At 47.0% G+C, this 24,200-nt stretch overlaps 1 protein-coding gene across 2 annotated transcripts in view; it reads left to right on the plus strand.

Moving 5' to 3' along the window:
- The first annotated feature begins 1,929 nt into the window (after nucleotides 1-1,929).
- Nucleotides 1,930-24,200, plus strand: part of CRLF1 (cytokine receptor like factor 1) — a 66,589-nt gene continuing 44,318 nt past the window's right edge. For both annotated transcript variants that reach the window (XM_060232826.1, XM_060232827.1), the window contains exon 1: nucleotides 1,930-2,046. In XM_060232826.1, the coding sequence (XP_060088809.1) occupies nucleotides 1,942-2,046 (105 nt within the window). In that variant the 5' untranslated portion in view covers nucleotides 1,930-1,941. The remainder of the gene's footprint in view (nucleotides 2,047-24,200) is intronic.

Genomic DNA, 24,200 nt, shown 5'->3' on the forward strand with positions numbered 1-24,200 from the left:
GGCAGCTTCTGGGAGAGCTCTCTCAGCCCCACCCGCCTCACAGGGTGTCTGTTGTGGGGGAGGAAGGGAAAGGAGATTGTAGGCCGCTCTGAGCCTCTGTCCTTGAAAGAGCAGCTTCTGGGAGAGCTCTCTCAGCCCCACCCGCCTCACAGGGTATCTGTTGTGGGGGAGGAAGGGAAAGGAGATTGTAGGCTGCTCTGAGCCTCTGTCCTTGAAAGGGCAGCTTCTGGGAGAGCTCTCTCAGCCCCACCCACCTCACAGGGTGTCTGTTGTGGGAAACGAAGGGAATGGAAATTGTGAGCTGCTCTGAGACTGTTTCAGAGAGAAGAGCAGGGTATAAATGCAATATCTTCTCACTGGAGGACACCCTCTCAACTTGGCTTACCTCGCAGGGCTCTTAAGAGGATAAAGCAGACGAGAGGAGAATAAAGTTAGTTCATTGGGTCTCCAGTAGAGAGAGAGGCAGACTAGAAACGAAGCCACACACACACACACACACAAAACTCCACATGGAGAGCTGTAGCAGAAGGACCCATGCTCAGAGGAGGGTACCCGCTGTGTCTCAGTATGATTTGCTGCACCTTCCCTTCAGCCCACACAGGTGGCGGTATTTCTGCTGCTGGGAGGTGTAAGTGGATTATCTGTCCGCTCATGATGCAGAGATGCCCAGTTGCACTCTCCCCCTTCAGAGGAGGTTGCCCATTGCAACTCTCTACAACCCTGACCTGGCATCGGGATCAGAGAGCGTCTCGAGCCAATGGGCTCCTCGAAAAACCAAGGTCTCATTCGCACTCCAGAGGAAAGCCTTGAGGGTCTAACGGGGGAGCAGGTGTCCAGTTTTTCATTTCAAGGGCCTTTCACTGTGATTAGAGTCTTGGGGAGATGGGCTTAGGTTGCATGCAGTTTTGTCCTTAATTGAACCATCAGGACTTCTCTCTTCTGGGTGCCTCAAGCAGGACATATTTCCCCTGGCGAGGCCAGACTGAATAATATATTCTTTGGGCAACTACGTTTTGCCTTGAAAATGAACATAAGAGAAGCCATATTGGATCAGGCTAATGGCGCATCCAGCCCAACACTCTGTGTCACACAGTGGCCAAAAAACCCAAGTGCCATCAGGAGGTCCACCAGTGGGACCAGGGCACTAGAAGCCCTCCCACTGTGCCCCCCCAGGCACCCAGAATACAGAACACTACTGCCTCAGACAGAGAGTTCCAACGATAAACTGTTGCTAATAGCCACTGATGGACCTCTGCTCCATATGCTTATCCAATCCCCTCTTGAAGCTGGCTATGCTTGTAGCCGCCGCCACCTCCTATGGCAATGAATTCCAAGTGTTAATCACCCTTTGGGTGAAGAAGGACTTCCTTTTATCCCTTCTAAATGGTCTGATTTTACACCAAAAGCAAGCCATAACACGGAGCAGTATGTGGTTAGGTTACAAGACTTGAGAACGTGCAAATAATTCTTTTAGATTGGAGTCCAGTGGTCCCCTTTAAACCGACAAGATTTTCAGAGGGATAGAGCCAGATGGCTACCTGTGTTGGTCTGAAGCGACAGAACAAAGGTCCAGTGGCACCTTCAAGACCAACAAAGTTTTATTCTAGGTCTAAGCTTTCGTGTGCGTGCATGAAGAAGCATTAAAGGTGCCACTGGACCAGGGGACATTTTGTAGAAAAATAGGTGGTGGAGCTCACTGGCATAACTCATTAGCTTATGCCACCCCCCACAAGCCAAAAGCGACCAAATGCAAGAACGGAGAGCCCTGGGCGAGCGAGGTCTGCTTGGGCTGGCTAGAGATCCAGCCAGTCGAAGCAGGCCTCGCTCACCTGGGGCTCTTCTTGGCCACTCCCCCCAGTCAAAAGGCCAGCAAGACACCCACCCCCACCGCAAATCACATAAGAAGTGGAGAAAGGGTGGTGTGGGCTTCTCCAGGGGTTAATGAGGGCTGCTGGGGGCGTGGCAAAGCTATTGGTGGTTGGCTGGCTGCCCGCTCTCCTAATCCAGGGATTGTTATGCAGCTGCACCTCCTATTCGATGGACAAGGTAGGTGGGGAGGAAGAGGGGGAACCATCAGAAGAGTTCAGGAGCTGTGCTCCTGTGAGCTCCTGCTGAATTCAAGGCCTGCACTGGACTCAAAAGATTTCCAGGTTATAAACTTTCGAGAGTCAATTATAATTTCAGCTCTGTTCTCAAGAATGCCCTGGGAGAATCTGTTTTCCCTTATGCTTTGTCAAGGACAGACGTATGCTGATAGCTGCACAGGTTAAGGAGAAGAGCAGGAGAAACAAAATAAGTTTGCAGGCCAGATGAAGAGCCCCCAATGGGGACGCTTCTGACACACACAGAACCCTTTCACTCCAAGTGCTGAGAAGCCCTGTGTAACTCCAAAGCTGGTACAGCTGAGTCAACCCAATCTAAAAAAAAAGAGAGGAAAAAAGTCAGGAGTTAGACATATGAATGCTATCATGCCCATAAAAGATCTGGCTCCTGGGCCAGCTCTGGACGAGTCCAGACGCTTGGATCATCTGGTTGATTGGGATGGAGAGGGTGGGCTGGGCCGAGCTCTCTCCCATTGCTTCCTTCAGCCTGGAGAAGGGGGGGGGGGACCTTTTAAAGTGCTTTTGAACAGAACATCATTCCCCAAGCCAAAAAAAAAAAAGCCCAAATGCAGCCTACCCACCCAGGCAGTCAGAAAGCAATTTTGAAAGGGGGAGGAGGGGGGAAAGAAAAGCCCCCCCCCTTAAAATCACACACACACACGCGCACACATACACACACACACACACACACACACACACGAAGAAACCATCCTGTAAGCGTCCAGCCAATTAGCTGAGGAGGTATTTACTGCCCTGAGTCAGAAATGATCTTTTCAGAGCAGTGATTGAGTAACAGGGAAAAGGAGGTCAGAACTGTGTGTGTGTGTGGGGGGGGGGGGGGGGGGTGGCTTGGAAATCAGATTTTTTTGGGGGGGGACTCATCGTTCTGGGGCTTCCCCCCCCCCCTTACGAACAAAGAGGAGCTGGATGAGATGTGTTGTGAGAGGAGGGGGTATCTCATTTGAGCAAAGTCTTGTTAATTTCAACCTCATCCTCTCTCCCCCCCCCAAAAAAAAGCCCAGAGGGGCGGAGAGGGGCAGGGCGGGGCGGGGAGAAAAAGAGGTATTAAGCAACTTGTCAAGTTTGAACAGCGCAGAGTTGCTTAGGAAATCCCTCCTTTGGTGCTTTCTATTTGGCTTTTTTCTTTTTTTGTCAAGGGAAAGCTGGGGGTAAAAACCAAAAAGAAGTCCCAATCCCCCTTACCCAGTGGCTCATGAGGACATACTTAAAAGGAGTCTTTTGGGGGGTACAGAAAAGAAGGCATTGGGAAGGCAGAAAAAGGGTTCCTTAAAGAAGAGGAAAAGTATCCCCCCCCCTTTTAAAAAGTTTTCCCCTGCTTTTTTCCCCCAATATGATGAAAGTATTGTTACTCGCTTTGGTTCTTCGGGTGGATTCTCTGATGTGTAAGTAGAACTCTTGGACTCTCTAATCTGTATATAGATATATATTTTAATTTGATTCTTTTTAAGAAGTGGGGAAAGGTGGTAGGCAGATGGTGGTGAGAACTGATGGTGTGAAAGAGAGGAAGGGGAGAGAAGCGGAGAGGATGCCAGGCATACGGAGGCGATGGTGACGGCAGTTTTATGGACGTTTCGGGGTGCCAAAAGTGGAAAGCTGTCGTAAAAAAAATAAAAGAAGAATCAAAAGTATCTTCTCTTCTGATAAAGAAGGGGATCTTTCTTGTGCATTTTTAGGAGCAATTTTTTTTTGTTTTCAATAACACTTGGAAGAAAACTCTCAGTAAAAAAAAATTATATGAAACCAAAAGGAAAGCGTGTTTTTTTAAAAAAAGAAGAGAAATGAGATGGAAAAAACTCTCAGTTGTGCCCTCCAAAGATTCCATAAAAACAAGCCAAATAATTGCAACCCTTTGCCACAAACTAAGAGCGATGAGTTGCTCTCTAAACAAAACATTTTTATTCTTTAAGTGGCTCTGCTTTCTCTTTTAAATGCCTTTTGGGATGGATTTAATCCTCCCGCACTCTTTTAAAAAAATTGGAAACCACCCACAAAAATGAGAAGAGGGGAGTCAAAGACTTTGTCTACCTACAGACATAATAGTCTGTAATGCGGGGAGGGGTAGATTTTGCAAAGACAGCCCCATTAAGAAAAAGGTAGACGAGAAGGTTTTAATTCTAGAATGGTGTTTTGGGGAGGGTGTGTGCGTGTGTGTGTGTGGACCAAAATTCAATATGCCTCCTTCCCTCTCCCTCCTCTCCCCACCAATGACTTGTACATTTGATTTTTACTCTCCAGAGACAGGACGCTTTCAGACATTTTTCTGTTGTCAAACTTTATATGCTATATTTTGGGCTTAAGACTGATTGACTTGCAATTCGTCTCTCCCCCCCCCCCCCAATTGAAGCAAGCCAGCATTAAGAAAAAAAAGTAGGATTCACCCATGAAAAGGAGAGGACCCCCCCCCCCCCCCAGATTTCTTTTTAGCAGACTTTGGATCTTTCTTAGTAGTCTCAGCTAAAATGTTTCTTTTGGAAATTAGTCTTCTTTTTTTGGAGGGGAGGGAATGTTAGGGGTTTTTTTTAAGCAAATAATTTATCTTTGGAAGAGGTGTCTGGTGAAATAAAAGGCATAGATCCAAGGGAGGTGGGGTTTGCCCCTTTTAAGCAGTATTTATATATAAAAGCAGAAAGCCAGAGAACAAAAGAATCTGTGCATACATGTTATGACAAAACTAGCCCCCCCTCTTCATCCTATGCAGGGAAAATGTTCTATTCTCCCTGCCAATATGTCCCCAGAGTAAGGGGGCGGGGGTCAAACGCATATGGATTTGGGCCCCCCCCCCAGCATAAAGGCTATGTAAATAAAATTTGTATAACTTTAAGTGAGTTCTGGTTTTCCTGGGTTTTTTGGGGGGGTGGTGGTGTATGTTTCTGATTCAAATCCCACCCTTTGCAAAGTCGAAATCTTTAATCCAGAGTCTCGGAAATGATAGATACCGCATTTATTTAAAAGAAAGGTGTCCTCGAATATAAAGCAACTCCCTTCAAAATGTTATTTACACCAAAAACATATTCTTTGACATAACTGCAATTTGCTTGCAAATGTAAAGTGACCCCCCCCTCTCTTTTTATGGCATACTTGTGAAAAACCTAGTCTTGTGTTTTGAGTAAATGCTATACACGTAGGTCTGTTCTGCATAGCAACCAGGAATGTTAAGCCATCTCTTTGAAGCCCACCTTTTCCCCCACCCAGTTTTTTTTGTAAGAAAACAGTCCAGTCTTTCCCCATATTTGATATCTGTGTTAGCTTGCCATGTTTCCAAAAACCCCTTCTCTGAAACTCTCTAAATTGGATATCCAAAAAGACCCATTCATTAGTCGAGAAGGTGTCAACTCCCTTTCTACATACAACTTTTTAAAAGACTAGGCATTCATTGGGCAAGAAATTCTGCCAAAATTTTTATTCTTCCCTGCGCTTGTCGATGGATAGATTTTCTCCCCTACCTCCCAAGAAGGTAAAATAGAATATAATTCCCCCTGGAAAGTGGAAGTCCTTAACAATGATTGAAAACTCACACTAAACCTTCAGACCGTCAACATTTTTAAAAATACTTACTCCACCCTGTAGAAAGCTACATCAGTTATCCCCCATGGCTGCAGATTAATTCCTCTGTATGCCCCCCCCCTTCAAAAATTTTGATCCCAATCCCTTGCAGGAAGTGGCAGGAGTATCCCATTGTTAGCCCACAAAGAATTCTCCAAACCTATAAAAGACCAAAGAGAATCCACAGGTTCTATCTTGTTAACAGACAACAGAGAATCTAGACAGCAGCCTTAAAGCGAGGACAAAATCAAGCAACCGGCCTCCCATAAAATTGGGTGTAAAGCATCTACATTCTTGCCCCACAGAGGAAAAACAGTAAACCCAACCCTCATTCTTCCGGGCCAAAATGCATAATCAACTCTCTCCCCCTGTTTCCACTTTTCTAGTGTCAATGAAAATAGGATGCAAATATCCCTGATGATACAGTTGGTGCTTTAAAGCAGACGCAGTACAAGAAACTATCTACGTTAACATTCTCTAGTCCGCTATGCTTGGCCGTGGGAAATCGAATGGAAAACCCTGCCTGCAGGATGCTTTCGAATGGAGGCTCCTTGGAGGCAGGGGGGTGTTTTCTGCACCACACGCAGAACAAAGCGAAAGCCAAGTGGCACTTTTAAGACGAACAAAGTTTTATTCGGAATGGAAGTTTTCGTGCGCTGGAAGCACACTTCCATCAGACAGTAGGATGGAATGGGAAGCAGTCCTAAATATAGAGAAAGTGTAGATAGATATAGGTAGGCAACCGTGTTGGTCTGAAGCAGTAGCACAAAGCAGGAATCAAGGGTCACCTTTAAGACAAACAAAGTCTTATTCGGAATGCAAGTTTTTGTGTGCTAGAAGCACACTTCCATCAGACAACAGTATGGAATGGCGGGCAGTCCTAAATATAGAGAAGGTGGGCAGCGAGTTAGTATGCAGAGTCATGGAAATGTTTTTTAGCAGATTAAAAGAGTCACCACTTGGGGGTCTGGTGTTGGTTAGCTTATGTTAACTGGGCTGAAACAACAGCTATTAAGTCGGAATAGCAGATTGATGTCCACGTACTAAACCCATGAAGCATCTTGGGTGCAAAGTGCAATAAATAAGAGTCTGTTGCAATGTTAGCTCTGGGTTAAAATGAGGGCGTAGGTTTCTCGGGGGGTTGATTTAAACATGTAACACACCTATAAACATTCGGGGGAAAAATACATTAAAATATAGTGGATGATGGGGTAGTATATGTAATGAGATAAACAGCCAGTATCCCTATTTGAGTGTGTCAATACAAAAAACATTATTCTGATACACTGTTCTAAAAGAGAAATAAATTGGAATACTGTGGACACTAAGAACAAAGTCCCATTTCCCCCCTCCCCAACTCCCCCCCCCTCCAGTCACAACACAACTAATACTTTGTCTTAAGTACAATGGGACACAATGGGACATCTTGATCAAAGTTGTGTGGGTTTTTTTTTAAAACGCTCCTCTCCTGATTTATCCTTCTGAATCCTTTTAAATAATTTTGGAGACCTTTTTTTTTAAAACGATCTAAATCCCGGACTCTGTGCAGGAGAAGTCACAGAATCAGAAGTCAGGCCAAATCTGGGCCGGCACATACGCGGCCTAAGAGATCTCAATCCAAAAGACATTTCATCCGAAGGGATCCCTTTCCCCAGCTTGGGAACTTCCCTTCCCCAACTCCTCGAGTCCACTTTTCAATCGCTGGGGGTCAACATCTTTGCGGAGAAAGTGAACATATGTGCAAAGGCGCACGGAGCGATTTTTTCCCCCAGCAGAGAGCGAGGAGAATTTCCACTCTGCTCCCCTGAAGAGCTGTAAACACAAATTAGACCTTCGTTCTTGGAGTGAATTTCTTCCATTCCCAGAAGACAGGAGGTGATGGTTTCGAGATCCTTTGCTGGCTCTCCCCCCACCCCACCCCACTTCTGGAACAGGAAGTTTACACTTCCTCTGCACGGTGAGAAATTTGTCCAAGGCAATGCCAGGCCAAGAAAAGCTCTTGCCGTTGCTGGGACGGCTGACTGGACACCCCCCGGCTGAACACTCTGTCCCGGGAACAGCTTCCTAACACTTCACAGAGTGGATCAGGAATGAGACCTGAGGCCTAGACAGTGGGGGCTCAGAAACGGCACCTGTGTCGTCCACGTCCCCTTTGTGGATGAACCCTGCCTGTGGGAATCCAGGCAGAGAGGAGCCTTCCCCACACCTTTTGTCTCTTTGGAATGATTTGTTCCTCCTTTTCCCCCTGGGAGATGGAAGAGGAATCCTCTTTAAAATAGCAATTCGAGTGAGTTTGAGCCGTATTGGTCTGAAGCAGTGGAACAATGTGCGAGGCCAGCGGCGCCTTGAAAACCAACATGATATAATTCTGGGCAGAGGCTTTCGTGCGCACACACGCTTCTTCAGATGCATGGAGGCAGCCTTATATAGAAGAAGAAGATGATGATGATGATGATGGATTTATAACCTACCCTTCATTCTGAATCTCAGAGTTTCAAAGCAGTCACAATTTCCTTCAACTTCCTCCTTCACAACAGACACCCAGTGAGGCGGGTGGGGCTGAGAGAGCTTTTCCAGAAGCTGCCCTTTCAACGACAGAGTCTCAGAGTGGCCCACAATCTCCTTGCCCTTCCTCCCCCACAACAGACATCCTGTGAGGCGGGTGGGGCTGAGAGGGCTCTCCCAGAAGATGCCCTTTCAAGGACAGAGTCTCAGAGTGGCCCACAATCTCCTTTCCCTTCCTCCCCCACAACAGACACCCTGTGAGGTGGGTGGGGCTGAGAGAGCTCTCCCAGAGCTGCCCTTTCAAGGACAGAGTCTCAGAGCGGCCTACAATCTCCTTTCCCTTCATCCCCCACAACAGACACACTGTGAGGCGGGTGGGGCTGAGAGAGCTCTCCCAGAGCTGCCCTTTCAAGGACAGAGTCTCAGAGCGGCCTACAATCTCCTTTCCCTTCTTTCCCCACAACAGACACCCTGTGAGGCGGATGGGGCTGAGAGAGCTCTCCCAGAAGCTGCCCTTTCAAGGACAGAGTCTCAGGGCAGCCTACAATCTCCTATCCCTTGCTCCCCCACGACAGACACCCTGTGAGGTGGGTGGGGCTGAGAGAGCTCTCCCAGAAGCTGCCCTTTCAAGGACAGAGTCTCAGGGCAGCCTGCAATCTCCTTTCCCTTCCTCCCCCACGACAGACACCCTGTGAGGTGGGTGGGGCTGAGAGAGCTCTCCCAGAAGCTGCCCTTTCAAGGACAGAGTCTCAGGGCAGCCTACAATCTCCTTTCCTTTCCTCCCCCACGACAGACACCCTGTGAGGTGGGTGGGGCTGAGAGAGCTCTCCCAGAAGCTGCCCTTTCAAGGACAGAGTCTCAGGGCAGCCTACAATCTCCTTTCCTTTCCTCCCCCACAACAGACACCCTATGAGGGGGGTGGGGCTGAGAGAGCTCTCCCAGAAGCTGCCCTTTCAAGGACAGAGTCTCAGGGCAGCCTGCAATCTCCTTTCCCTTCCTCCCCCACGACAGACACCCTGTGAGGTGGGTGGGGCTGAGAGAGCTCTCCCAGAAGCTGCCCTTTCAAGGACAGAGTCTCAGGGCAGCCTACAATCTCCTTTCCTTTCCTCCCCCACGACAGACACCCTGTGAGGTGGGTGGGGCTGAGAGAGCTCTCCCAGAAGCTGCCCTTTCAAGGACAGAGTCTCAGGGAGCCTACAATTCCTTTCCTCCCCCACGACAGACACCCTGTGAGGCAGGTGGTGCTGAGAGAGCTCTGACAGCAGCTGCCCTTTCAAGGACAACTCCTATGAGAGCTCTGGCTGACCCACGGCCATTCCAGCAGGTGCAAGTGGAGGAGTGGGGAATCAAACCCAATTCTCCCAGAAGAGTTTGCGCACTTAACCACCACACCAAACTAACAATGTGCGCAATTGTATCATCCTGAAAACATTGCCCCAGCACCTGGTCCATGGAAGAATTGTCTTCCACAAAACTGGTCTCTGTTGCCAAAAAAGTTGGGAACCGCTGATCTAGGTGACTGCCCTGTGTGAGCCTGCAGGGGCAGCATCAAAATCCTGACCCAGGATGGTGGGCACAGCCACAAACTGGCTGCCATAGGGGTCTACATTAGTTGTAGATTTTCCAAGCTGTATGGCTGTGGTCTTGGCAAGCGCGGAAAGTCTACAGCAGGTGTGGCCAAACTTGATTAACATGAGAGCCACATAGAATAAACGTCAAGATGTTTGAAAGCCTTAAGACAGGAAGGAAGGAGGGAAGGAAAGCAAATAGATAGGGGGAGGGGGAAAGAGAGCAACTTTAAATGCATTCTCCAAGCTGCTGGCTGGCTTGGCTCAGAGAAGCGATTTAAAATGCCTTCTCCAAGCCAGCCAACTGGGAAGTCGGAGCTTCAAGAGCCACACAATACGCGTGAAAGAGCCGCAGTTTGGCCACCCCTGGTCAACAACGAATGAACTTTGGCTGTGAAAACCTTTGACGACATACTAATGCAACAACTGTGGCAGGTGCCCTTCAGTCACCCAGTGCAGATCCTTGGGTTGTGTTGGCACACTTCAACTGGAAGTTCTTCTCCTCCTCCTCCTCCTCCACCACCTCCTCCTCCTTCTTCACCACCACCACCACTATCATCTTCTTCTTCACCACCATCACCTCCTCCTCCTTCTTCACACCACCATTATCATCATCTTCTTCTTCTCCTCCACCATCACCACCACTACCTCCTCCTCCTTCTTCACCACCACCACCACCATCATCTTCTTCTTTGTCTTCTTCTTCTTCTCCACCACCACCAGCACCACGACCACCACCTTGCTATGACTCCCCTGCCTTTTGATCACCCTCTGTAAGGGGGCAAGTTATTTTGCTGCCTCTTAGTGTCTGGGCCTCTCAATCCCCATCTGATGTGAGACAGAAATTTTTTTTCCAAGGAGGCTGCCTGATGCATCTCTGAATAAGTCACTGCTCTAGGCTATATGGGCATTCACAGATCAGAGGGCTCATGCACGCCTGGAGGGGAACGGTCTCTTCAGACGGGCGGGTCATTCTTCCTTTGAATGTTCAATGAGGAGTGAGACCTTAGGTCCACATATTTAACGGTATCTGCTATCCACTGAGAGCCAGTTTGCTGTAGTTAAGTGCAGGGATTCTTATCTGGGAGAACCAGGTTGGATTCCCCCACTCCTCCACTTGCAGCTGCTGGAATGGCCTTGTGTCAGCCATAGCTTTGTGTAGGAGTTGTCCTTGAAAGGGCAGCTGCTGTAAGAGCTCTCTCAGCCCCACCTACCTCACAGGGTGTCTATTATGGGTGCGGGGGGAGCTAAAGCAGATTGTGAGCTACTCTGAGACTCTGAGATTCAGAGTATAAGGTGGAATATAAATCCAATATCTTCTTCTACCCTACACATTCTTTAGTGGGCCCTGCCTCTCCTAACATTTCTCCGTCACATTGTCCATTCATGTTGTAATTTCTTGGCGGATCAGAAACCGAGACTCCAAGTTCCTTTGTTGATTCCTCTGAATTCTCCATGGGGGCTCTGGAGCGATTTGGGAGTTGATTTCAGAACACCTGGAAGACTCCTGCAACTTGTGTTGGGTCAAGAGGTCCCAATTAACGAACCAAGCCAAGGTCCCCAGATAAATCAGCCTAGTTTAGATGTTATAATCCTGGTGTGTGTGTGGAGGGGGACTGCCTGGATCTAAGAAAGAAGCAGAACTTTTTGTTGGAAGGATGCATGTGTGTGGAGTGGATGAAATACACCTTTAGCATTTTGCCAGCGTTTCTGATGGTATCGGTGCCCAAATTGTAGATCTGAGTCATTTGCCACTTGACTGGGAACTTCCTAACATTCTGTTATAGGGTTGCCAAGTCCAACTCAAGAAATATCTGGGGACTTTGGGGGTGGAGCCAGGATACTTTGGAGGTGGAGCCAGGAGCAAGGCTGTGACAAGCATGATTGAACTCTGAAGGGACTTCTGGCTGTCACATTTAAAGGGACTGCCTTCCCTCCATTGGAAATAATGGAGAGGGGCACCTTCTTTAGGGGCTCATAGAATTGGACCCCCTGGTCCAATCCTTTTGAAGCTTGGAGGGTATTTTGGGGAGAGGCACAAGATGCAACGCTAAGAATTTGGTGCCTCTACCTCAAAAACAGCCCCCCCCCTAGAGCCCACCAAAGCCAGTTTTTGCAAGGAATGTCTTGCTCTGACCTGTCATGTATCAATAAACAGCTATTCTTGCAATGGACTGTCTCTGTTCATTGAACTGCCGAGGACTTGACATATTGCAAAAACTGGCTTTGGCGGGCTTCTGCCATTTTGTAGCATTGTGTGTTTTCTCTCCTCTGTGATAAGCAGAAGAATAACCCCCTACTCTGGCTTATTAGATTTGTGGAGGTAGGCATGCCAGCCTCCAGGTGGTACCTGGAGATCCCCCAGAATTACAACTTATCTCTGGACTATAGATTAGTTGCCCTGGAGGAAATGAGAGCTTTGGAGGGTGGACTCTATGCCAGGGGTGGCCAAACTGTGGCTCAGGAGAGCCACATGTGGCTCTTTCACACACATTCTGTGGCTCTCAAAGCCCCCACCACCCTATTAGCCAGCTTAAAAAAGGCATTTCTCTCTTTAAATCACTTTTCCAAATGTTAAAGTTGCTTTCTTTCCACCTCTACCTCTCTCCCCATCAATTTCCTTCCTTCCTTCCTTCCTTCCTTCCTTCCTTCCTTCCTTCCTTCCTTCCTTCCTTCCTTCCTTCCTTCCTTCCTTCCTTCCTTCCTTCCTTCCTTCCTTCCTTCCTTCCTCCCTCCCTCCCTCCCTCCCTCCCAACCAACCTCTGATGTTCATGTCTTGTGGTTCTCAAACATCTGATGCTTATTCTATGTAGCAAGTTTGGCTACCCTTGCTCTTTGGCATTGCACCCCACTGAAATCCCTGTCCCCAAATCCCCGGGAGTTTCCCAACCCAGATCTGGCCACCGTACCCCCCCTCCATTCCCCGCCAGTGGCCAGGGGGACTCGGACAACTCTAATTGGAGGGCAACTTGTTACTGAGCCAGTAATTTAAATCTACCTCCAGCAGAGCAGAGCCTTCTGAAAAGAGAAAGGAGAGGTTTGTTTTCAACAGCGACATGTTGGAGGGGATATTTAACTCAGAAATAAGGTTAAATAAGAAAGAGACAAGACCTGTTTGGGTTTAGGAGCAGAGTCCTGGGATATACAGGAGGAAACATTTAGGATCAAAACAATACCCCTTCTTTTACACTGCATTTTCACCCGCTTTGATGTTATTGTCTGTTCGCAACTGTCTGCATTGCGGGATGATGATTTTTTTTTTTAAATGCAGGGTTTTTTAAAATGGTATTGTTTTAAAGGCGGTTTGAAGTTTCGCCAATTAAGTACCCCAAAGGTTTTGATCATTTACGAAGGTGCCCCTTCCCGAATTAGCTGGACTGATTTTTGTTTGGAAAGGTCTTAATTAATTGCAACAGAATTATTGCAAAACTCCCCCTCCCCCATCCAAAGCACCCGTTATTTACCCCAGGCAGCCAGCTCGAGGTTGGGAAATTCCTGGAGATGTGAGAGAAAGGAGTGGGACCTTTTTGGCAGAAAAAGCCCCGCAGGGAATCATTTGCATATCAGGCCACACCCCCTGACACCAAGCCAGCTGGAACTGTGTTCCTGTGCATTCCTGCTAAGGAAAAAGGCCTGGTTAAAATACCATAGAGTCCACTGTCTGAAGCAACTGTGTTCTCCAGGGGAACTGATCCCTGTCATCTGGAGATCTGTTGTAATTCTAGGCCTCAGCTGGATGTTGGCAACCCTAATTTTACCCATCCTGTCCTCTTCCAGGGACCTCTGTGCTCCATGCCACTTTAGTGCCAACGCCAAATTGAAATGATTGTTTGCAGGGGTGGAATTCTAGCCGGAGCTCCTTTGCATATTAGGCCACACCTCCCTGATGTAGCCAATCCTCCAAGAGCTCACAAGGCTTTTTTCTGTAAGCTCTTGGAGGATTGGCTACATCAGGGGGGGTGGGGCCTAATATGCAAAGGAGCTCCTGCTAGAATTCCACCCCTTATTGTTTATGTCCTTTGCAGACAGGAATCGATTAAGCAATGGATGCAATTCATTGGCCACGATTGCTTTCAGTCAAAAGGCAGGTTTCATGTTTCTGACATTGTTTCGTAAGGAAACACAAATCTAATTGTTGTAATGGTTGAACAATGACTGAAGTCAGGCACATTGTGTTGTTGTCATATGTTTTTGGATCTGCCCAGATCTTTTTTGGATCTTTTTTTTTGTAGCAGGAGCTCCTTTGCATATTAGGCTGCACTTCCCTGATGTAGCCAATCCTCCAAGAGCTTACAGGGCTCTTCTTACAAGGCTTACTGTAAGCTCTTGGAGGATTGGCTACATCAGGGGGTGTGGCCTAATATGCAAACGAGTTCCTGCTACAAAACCCCCCCTGGATCTGCCAAATAATTTGGGTTGCCAGGTCCGTGTTGGAAAATACCTGGAGACTTTGGGGGTGGATCTGGGAGAGGGCGGGGTCTGGGGAGGGGTCTCGGCAGGATACAAATTCCTAGAACCCACCCTTCCAAGCAGCCATTTTCTCCAGGGCTATTTATAGCATCATATTACAAAATACATAAATAGTCGAGTTCCAATGTACAGGAGGCTGACTGATAGGGTTGCCAAGTCCAATTCAAGAAATATCTGGGGACTTTGGGGGTGGAGCCAGGAGACTTTGGGGGTGGAGCCAGGAGACATTAGGGGTGGAGCCAAGATCAAGGCTGTGACAAGCATAATTGAACTCCAAAGGGAGTTCTGGCCATCACATTTAAAGGGACGGCACACCTTTTCAATGCCTTCCTTCCATAGGAAATAATGAAGGATAGGGGCACCTTCTTTTTGGGCTCATAGATGGACCCCCTGGTCCAATATTTTTGAAACTTGGTGGGTACTTTGGGGAGAGGCACTAGATGCTATACTGAAAATTTGGTGCCTCTACCCCCCAAAACAGCCCCCCCAGAGCCCCAGATACCCGCGGATCAATTCTCCATGTTTTTCTATGGGAATAAATCTCCATAGGGAATAATAGAGTTCCCAGCAGACATTTCCCTCCCCTCCCCCCGCTTTCTGATGACCCTGAAGCGGGGGGGGGGAGGGCCTCCAAACCGGGAAAGAAGGGAAAGAAACTTAACCCAAAAACTGGAGTAAGAAACCTAAAAGAGTGTGAGGTTGCCTTCCAATGGAATGTTGTAAAACTTATGGGAGTTGTATAATCCCATTGCGGAATCAATATAGAGCGTACCTTTAATATGCAATATTAAAAACAAAGTGTGAAAAAATCATAAATCCACATACATGTATTTATTGTTGAAAGCTAAAACCATTTAAGGGCCCATCACAAGCCTCTATCCTATGTGAAATCATAAAACCTCAATGGGAACCCGCTCAACTTGACCTGACGCGTTTCGACCTAAATTGGTCTTCTTCAGAGGTCAAAAAGGTAAGTACACATATCGGCTCATAATACAGAACAGAATAAAACAATAGAATTCACTCTTGGCACATAGGCTCTGACTTTACTTGATCCATTCTGGACCACGTGTCATACAAAGAAACACTGAATGCTATAGGTATGCTCTTGATTAAGACATAAGGCTATAGAACAAGAGCCTCAAGAATATCTCTAAGCCTTTGTCGCTTCACTAACTTTCCTTGTGGTCCAGCATTGTTCTATTGTTTTATTCTTAATGGTAAAGAATAAAACATTGGGGGCGGAGCCAGGAGCAAGGGTGTGACAAGCATAATTGAACTCCAAGGCAGGGCGGGAGGGTTGGGAACCCCTGGAGAGAAAGACAGGGCATAAACAAAATAAATCAACAGCCTCAGATGCAGGAGGCGACCAAAGAGGGGCCTCTGAAGGTGACCAGAGTGAGTGTGTAGATTCGGAGAAGAAGAGGAGGGCATAATTGCCGTGGCACTGGAGGGGGGGGGGGGCAGAATTAATTAATTTTTAAATTGTATTTTATTATATTTATATCTCGCCCTCCACTGTCGGGCTCAGGGCAGCTAACCGCAGTTAAAAACATATCATGTTTAAATAGCATACAGTGAAATCGTTAAAAATCATTGTCCGCATACGATACATTCACTCCTAAAATCCAAGATGGTGTCAGCATTAGCAGTTCATATTTAGCGCTGCTTACGGGAATGTTGTCAAATATTGTTTGGCGCTCTATATTTACACTGGGATGGGTTTAGATATCCATGCTGTGGTATAACGGTCGCTTCCCCGTTAGTTATTAAAAGCTAATTTAAACAATTCTGTTTTACAGGCCCTGCGGAATTGTGGCAAGTCCCGTGGGGCCCTGATATTTTCGGGGAGAGCGTTCCATGGGCAGGAGCTGCTACCGAAAAGGCTCTAACTCCTCCATCAGCCTCCATGTTGGTGATAAAGGTCTGCTATGGATTTCTGGGGAAGGCGATGGCAAACCACCCCGTAAAAAGTCTGCTGTGAAAACGTTGTGATGCGATCTCGCCCCAGAGTCGGAAATCACTAGTGTTTGCACAGGGGACTATCTTTATCTTTTTGGGGATCTGAGGGACTGTTCAGTCTGGAGAAGAGAAAGTTGAGGGGGGGACATGACGGCTCTCTTGAAGTATTTGAAGGGCTGTCCCTTACAGGAGAGCAGGGAGATGTTTTTGTGGGCAGCAGAGGATATGACTCATAATCATGGGTTTAAATTAAGGGTGGGAAGGTACAAGCTGGATATTAGGAGAAACTTTCCCTTTCTTTTTATTTGTTAGCTTCCTTGACCGATGGTCTTAAGCGCAACCTAAAACAAGACACTGAATAACAGAACTACAAAACAAAATTACAAAGCAGAATACAGAAATAATTTGAAACCAAAGTAGATTAACTAAAGAGAAAGAAAAGCCAGTAATCGTGATCACACGACATAATTAAATAACCTAAAAAATAGAGGGGAAATAAAAAGGTAAAGGGAGTTCCCTGTGCTAACATCAGTGATTTCCGAGTCTGGGGTGATGTCACATCACGACGTTTCCACGGAAGACTTTTTACGGGGTGGTTTGCCATTGCCTTCCCCAGTCATCTACACTTTCCCCCAGCATGCTGGGTACTCATTTGACCGACCTCAGAAGGACGGAAGGTTGAGTCAACCTTGAGCCGGCTACTTGACTCCAGCTTCCACTCAGGTCGTGAGCAGAGAGCTCGGACTGCAGTACTGCAGCTTTATCACTCTGCGCCACAGGACTCCTTGAGGGGAAATACCTAATGTTAATATAAAATTCCATAAAACCCCTTAACGTTATAAAATTAGATTTTAAAATCTTGGTACACGACAACAGCACAACAGATTTCAGAGGCCTTTTAGAGAGAACAAACAGATATTTTGCCACCGGTTATTTCAGGGTCCACGTTTGCCAGCGGTAGGGTTGCCACCCAAGATTGCGCAGGGGGTTGGTGTCTATGTCAAATAGGAGTGACCCAGAAGGCTCTAGGAACGGTCCACTAATGGCGGAATAATATAAGGTTATCTTGTGTCAGGAGAAACTATTTTTCGGTAAGAGTTGCTCAACAGTGGCATCGTCTGCCTTGGGAGGTGGTGAGCTCCCCCTCATTGGGAGTCTTTAAGCAGGGACAAACATTTGTCAGGGATGCCATATGCCAGGGGTGGCCAACGGTAGCTCTCCAGATGTTTTTGCCTATAACTCCCATCAGCCCCAGCTAGCATGGGCAATGGTTGGGGCTGATGGGAGTTGTAGGCAAAAAAACATCTGGAGAGCTACTGTTGGCCACCCCTGCTAGGTTGAGCCTGCGTTGAGCAGGGGGTTGGACTAGATGGCCTCTTGTGGCCCCCTCCAGCTCTGTGATTCTATGATTCTAACTCCCACGCCGCAAAAAGCTGAAGGTTACCCTGACTCGTCCTGTTTTGCAGCATCTCATGAGCTGTCAAAATTCTCTGCTTCATGCTGGCAGTTAAAGCAAAAAGAAGAAGAAGGAGAAGAAAGAAAAGGAGAAGGAGGAGGAGAAGAAGAAGGAGGAGGAGGAGGAGAAGGATTTGGATTTATATCCTGCCCTATAATCTGAATCTCAGAGTCTCTCTCCAGCCCAAATAGGCTGCCGAATAGGGCATTTTGCAAAAGAAAGGACAAAGAAACACAAGGATGGTGCAGCTGCCCTGGGGCCTAGAATCAACCCTAGAATTCATAGTTTGGAACATCCAACCCAGCAATTACCGGAACAGCAGGAGGGAGAATCTAATTCCAACCTTTAGCCAGGTTTCGAAAAGGCCAATAACTTCAAGTTTTGAAGAAAGTATCTCTGGAGCCTGGGGTGGGGGTGTCCCACACAAAGATTTTCAAAGCAAAGTGTGCAAAGTGTGCAATTATCTCAAAGATCCTGAAAAAGCATGGCCAACCGTTCTCTTTCCCATCCTCAGCATGCAGAGAGGCTGGTTGTTAAAGCGACTGGCCTTCCTTCCTTTCTCCATCACCACTCCCCCCCCCCATCCACCAAGAGACTGCTGACTTGAACATGTGTTTTAAAAGGGAAAGGTGTGAAGTTTTCAAATTGGAGAGGAAGAAGCAGGGGGCTGGGGGCGAAAGAAAGACAGCCAAGATGTAGAATGCCGGCCTCTCCCAGTATACCCGCAAGAGGTTTTATGACTTTCGTGTTATTTTTTTAAAGAAAAAATTACTGATCAGGTGCTAAGTAATACTGAAAAGTAAAACCACATTTCCAAGGTGTCGGAAACATTTATTCTGCTCCTTTGAATGGCCGGGTTTTATTGCATTTTTTATTATGGGGGTTTTAAACAGCTGGAAGTGGGAGGAGACAAGTCCGATTTAAAAAAAAAAAATACAATCGAATTGCCAAGCTTTCCCCCACCCCCTCCCTTCCCTCTCCTCCCACTAGGCAATCTCTTTTATTTTCACCTCTCCAAGATAATTATTTTGTAGGGTTGCTAGCCTCCAGGTGAGCAGAGAAATCCAAAGCACAAGCCTTTCCGTGAAAACCAGCCTCCGTACAACCAACAAACTCACACAAAAAAACAACCATTACAAAGTAGGGTTGCCAAGTCCAATTCAAGAAATATCTGGGGACTTTGGGGGTGGAGCCAGGAGACTGGGGGTGGAGCCAGGACACACTGGGGGCGGAGCCAGGAGCAAGGGTGTGACAAGCATAATTGAACTCCAAGGGAGTTCTGGCCATCACATTTAAAGGGACAGCACACCTTTTAGAATGCCTTCCTTCCATAGAAAATAATGAAGGATAGGGGCACCTTCTTTGGGGGCTCATAGAATTGGACCCCCTGGTCCAATCCTTTTGAAACTTGGGAGGTATTTTGGGGAGAGGCACTAGATGCTATATGGAAAATTTGGCATCTCTACCTCAAAAAACAGCCCCCCCAGAGCCCCTGACACCCGCGGGTCAATTCCCCATCATTCCCTATGGGAATCGTTCCTGGAGGTGCATAATGGCTGTGGGGGTGGGGCTTCCCCCGCCGGCCAGCTGGCTGGGGGAGGGGGAAGCCTGTAAAACCAGGGGATCCCCCGCTGGGACCTGGGGATTGGGAAGCCTATTACAAAGGCATATATTCATAAGCGACCATACAATTAGTCTTTAGAAAAATAGGGAATGCGATAACCAGGAATCAGTCCAATCTTTACAGCAGTCATAACCAAGTTAATCCCAAAGAATCCCGGTGAAGAGGCAGTCAAATTGACCAACGTCTCTCAATATGTGCAATAAGAAACCGAAAAGGTTAATATGCAATTAAAGGGCCGAACATTAAAAACAAAGTGTAAAAAAAATCATAAATCCACATACATGTATTTATTGTCAAAATCTGAAACCATTTAAGGGCCATTAAGAATAAAACAATAGAACATTAAGAATAAAACAATTGGGGGCTTGGTTGAGGCAGCAGGCGTCCTATTCCACCAACTATTCTATCAGTCAGCCTCCCTTGTTATGACATCAGGCTTTATAGCCTGTTGAGATGCTGAATCTGATTTTAATGCCCTCACTACTTCTTGGGCCAAAACCTGTATTTTTGTGGAATGTGCCCTTCCCATCGGTGATGCACCTTATCTAGTTTTATCGTTCTGTTCTTCTAATTTTATTGTATTGTTTTCAATTTGATTTGTCAGTTTTTATTGTCTAATCTATGTTGTAATCTGCCACGAACCCGTTATGGGAAAGGGCAGAATATAAGTTTTCTAAATAAAAATGAAATAAGTTGTCCTCTCCTCCATTTTACCCTCAGAATAACTCTAACCCTGCGAGGTTGGTTAGGCTGAGAGAGCGTGAGTGGCCCAAAGAGACCAGGGATTTGAACCCTGGTCCCTCAGTCTGACACTCTTAAACCACTATTGGGTAGGCTTCCCAATCCTCTGGTCCCAGCGAGGGATCCCCCGGTTTTACAGGCTTCCCCCACCCTCAGCCAGCTGGCCGGTGGGGGGAAAGCCATACCCCCACAGCCGCCAGTACCTCTAGATCTCCTGCAGGTTAAGAAAACTGCAAACAGGTCCCATTTTAAAATGTCTCTTTGTGTGTGTGTGTGCCCCTTTAAAGTTGAGCAGGAAGCAGGAAGTACTTCATGGGGAAGGGTCAGAAGCAGAGTCTCCCTTTGTTTTGCTTTCGTTTCACAGCAAGTAATAGTGTGTGTATGTGAGAGAGAGAAAGAGAGGGCAGCGTAGCCCCTGTAACTGTCAGATGTCGTTGTGGAGGAACCAGACCCAGTGTGGGTGTGTGAGAGAGTACTTTTCAGAAGTCTTTGTAGGGGAGGCAGTAATAATGTGTGTCTGTCTCTGTGCTTGCTTTGCATTGTTTTCACAGTCTTTGTATAGGAGCTTGTTTATGGGATAGAGAAAACTCCACCACTCTCTCTTTTGTCTGCCTGTGTTAGGCTGAAGAACAGCAGTTCCTGTGAGTAAAGCCCTGGGAAAAATATGAGCTTGTAAACTCTCTGCTTTTTGTGTGTTTACACTTTCATTTACTAGAATTGCAGCTGTTGGGGGATGAGGAAGTGATGACTATTCTGGTGAACTGCACTGCTATATTTTTATGCATTATTTTGGAAATGGGAAAGTCTGGCTCCGCCCCAGATTCTCCTGGCTCCACCCCCAAAGTCCCCAGATATTTTCTGAATTAGACTTGGCAACCCTACTACTGGGCTTTCTGTGTTGTAACACCAAAACTTTGAAACTCCCTCCCCAGCGAGATTCGTCTGTCTCCCTCTATTGTGGCTTTTGCCAGACTTGTTATTTCATTGGGCATACCCCCAGTAACAGTTATTGGCCCTCCTCCTTGGTAATGGTCTTGTCCGTTTATGTGCGTTTACTGAATTATTTATCATTTAAAATGCTGTTTTAGGTGTTCAGCTGTTTTATGCGCACTGCCTTGGGAACGGGTTGCCAGCCTCCAGGTGGGGCCTTGACATCTCCCGCTTTGACAACTGATTTCCAGCTGGCAAAGGTCGACTCCCCCGGAGAAAATGGCGGCTTGGAAGGGCGGGCTCTGTGGCCTTGCACCCTAATGAGGCCCCTCCCCTCCCCAAACCCCGCCCCTCTCCTGTCTCCTCTCCCAAAGTCTCTGGGTATCAGGGCTGGATTAACAAATAGGCCTATGGGGCCCCCATGCCTTTAGGAGCCCTGGGCCAGCATCCCCCCAGTTTCCCCCCTGCTTGCAGCCCTCCTAGCCTGCATGCGCAGCCAGCAACTGAGCTGCTCTTTGCCCGACTTGCCTGGTGCGGCTGCTGCTGGCGTCATTGCCAAGTTTGCCTCCCTTTGCCTCTCCACCACAGCTTTGTCAAAAGAGTTTTTGAGAAGGTGCCTGTAGGCTGCAGCTGCAGCAGGGCACTGTGGCCAGTGGGGCTGGCGCTCCGACTCTGAGATAATTTGCAAGGGGGCCCCCAAGTTTTCGACTGCCTAGGGGCCTCCACAGGGTTTAATCCGGCACTGAATTCCTTGTATGGTAGCGCAGTAATGGCTATCCCCATAGCCCAGTTCTACAGCATTCGCCTTCAAAACCTGCCATACCTGTTGGCTAGAGGCAGGAAGAGGTGAGGGGGGTCAGGTGAGAGGCCGCCGTCGCTCCTGCAGTTCTCTGGAAAAGAAAATATCCTCTTTGTGCTTTCGGTTCCCCTCTCCAAACCGAGAGAACTCGCAAAGCAAAAATACTCAGACTTCCCCCGCCTCTCCCCTGATGAGCCGCCTCGAGGGAATACCGCACAGATTCAATCCAGGCATCCGTCCCTCGATACCTCCGCAGACCAAAGGAATTACCTTAATATTCAGTTGGCCTTTGGCTGAGTGGGACCAGATGTCCAGGATCTCAATCTTGTAGACTTCCCTTCCAACCGGAGGAGCAATTAGTGTGCATTTTTGCTTGGAGGAGAGAGGGGCTCGGTTGGTAGAACAAAGAACCAAAATGGCCGCCTTTCATCCATTGGTAGTAGTTTCTCTGGGGGTGGTGGAAGATTCTTCCCAAAACATAGGGACAGAGCCTTGTGGACTGTGTGGGACAGTGGTTTGATCAGGGGGTGGGAGAGGGGACTGCTTCTCAGGAGGTTTTTTTTCAGGAGACGTTAACATTCATTTTTTATTTTGTCGACATTCTCTTGTTTCTTTCACGCCTTTTACCCACCGTGGATGCAAAAGTGACGTTGAAAAATGCATCTGTTTTAACAGGAAAAATGCAGCACGAGGAAAGGGGAACTTGTGTGATAATTTTAAAAAACCCTTGTTTCTTACAGAGAAGGAAAATTGAAAGAGGGCTTGTTTGAATCAAAACAAGTGAATTTTCAAAATTTGATAACCTCCATAGTATTCAAGTGAGAAGTCCCCCCCCAAAAAAAATTTGGTACCCTCATAGTTATTTGAGTAAAGTGAGTGGTTCCCCCCCCCCAAAAAAAATTGGTATCCTCTCTAGTATTCAGGCCAAGTGAGAGGGTTTTTTTTAAAAATGAATTTGGTGTCATTCCTAGTTATTTGGGTCAAGTGACAGGTCCCCCCCCCCAAAAAAAATCAGTATCCTACCTAGTATTCAGGTCAAGTGAGAGGTTTTAAAAAAATAAATTTGGCAGCCCTAGTTGTTTGGGTCAAGTGAGTGATCCCCCCTCCCCCCAAAAAATTGGTATTCTCCCTAGTATTCTGGTCAAGTGAGAAGTTTCCCCCCCAAAAGTCAGTATCCTCCCTAGTATTCTGGTCAAGAGAGAAGTTTCTCCCCAAAATTCAGTATCCTCCCTAGTATTCAGGTCAAGTGAGAAGTTTTCCCCCAAAAATTCAGTATCCTCCCTAGTATTCTGGTCAAGTGAGAAGTTTCCCTCCAAATTCAGTATCTTCCCTAGTATTCAGGTCAAGTGAGAGGTTTTTTTCTCCTTTTTCAAAATTTGGTTATTCTCCCTAGTATTCCAGTTGAGTGAGAGGATTTCCCCCCCAAAAATTCAATTTCCCCTGGAAAAATTCAATATCCCCCCCCCCAAAAAAATCAGTATCCTCCCTAGTATTTTGGTCAAGTGAGAAGTTTCCCACCAAAATTCGGTATCCTCCCTAGTATTCAGGTCAAATGAGAAGTTTCCCCCCCAAAATTCAGTATCCTCCCTAGTATTCAGGTCAAGTGAGAAGTTTCCCTCCAAAATTCAGTATCCTCCCTAGTATTCAGGTCAGTGAGAAGTTTCCCACCAAAATTCGGTATCCTCCCTAGTATTCAGGTCAAATGAGAAGTTTCCCCCCAAAAATTCAGTATCCTCCCTAGTATTCAGGTCAAGTGAGAGGTTTTTTTCTCCTTTTTCAAAATTTGGTTATTCTCCCTAGTATTCCAGTTGAGTGAGAGGATTTCCCCCCAAAAATTCAATTTCCCCTGGAAAAATTCAATATCCCCCCCCCCCAAAAAAAATCAGTATCCTCCCTAGTATTTTGGTCAAGTGAGAAGTTTCCCACCAAAATTCGGTATCCTCCCTAGTATTCAGGTCAAATGAGAAGTTTCCCCCCAAAATTTCCCCCCCAAAATTCAGTATCCTCCCTAGTATTCAGGTCAAATGAGAAGTTTCCCCCCAAAAATTCAGTATCCTCCCTAGTATTCAGGTCAAGTGAGAAGTTTCCCTCCAAAATTCAGTATCCTCCCTAGTATTCAGGTCAAGTGAGAAGTTTCCCACCAAAATTCGGTATCCTCCCTAGTATTCAGGTCAAATGAGAAGTTTCCCCCCAAAAATTCAGTATCCTCCCTAGTATTCAGGTCAAGTGAGAAGTTTCCCTCCAAAATTCAGTATCCTCCCTAGTATTCTGGTAAAGTGAGAAGTTTTCCTCCCAAAATTCAGTATCCTCCCTAGTATTTTGGTCAAGTGAGAAGTTTCCCCCCAAAATTCGGTATCCTCCCTAGTATTCAGGTCAAGTGAGAAGTTTCCCCCCAAAAATTCAGTATCCTCTCTAGTATTCTGGTAAAGTGAGAAGTTTTCCTCCCAAAATTCAGTATCCTCCCTAGTATTTTGGTCAA

The sequence above is a fragment of the Heteronotia binoei genome, chromosome 2, assembly GCF_032191835.1.
Source record: "Heteronotia binoei isolate CCM8104 ecotype False Entrance Well chromosome 2, APGP_CSIRO_Hbin_v1, whole genome shotgun sequence".
Lineage (NCBI taxonomy): Eukaryota > Metazoa > Chordata > Lepidosauria > Squamata > Gekkonidae > Heteronotia > Heteronotia binoei.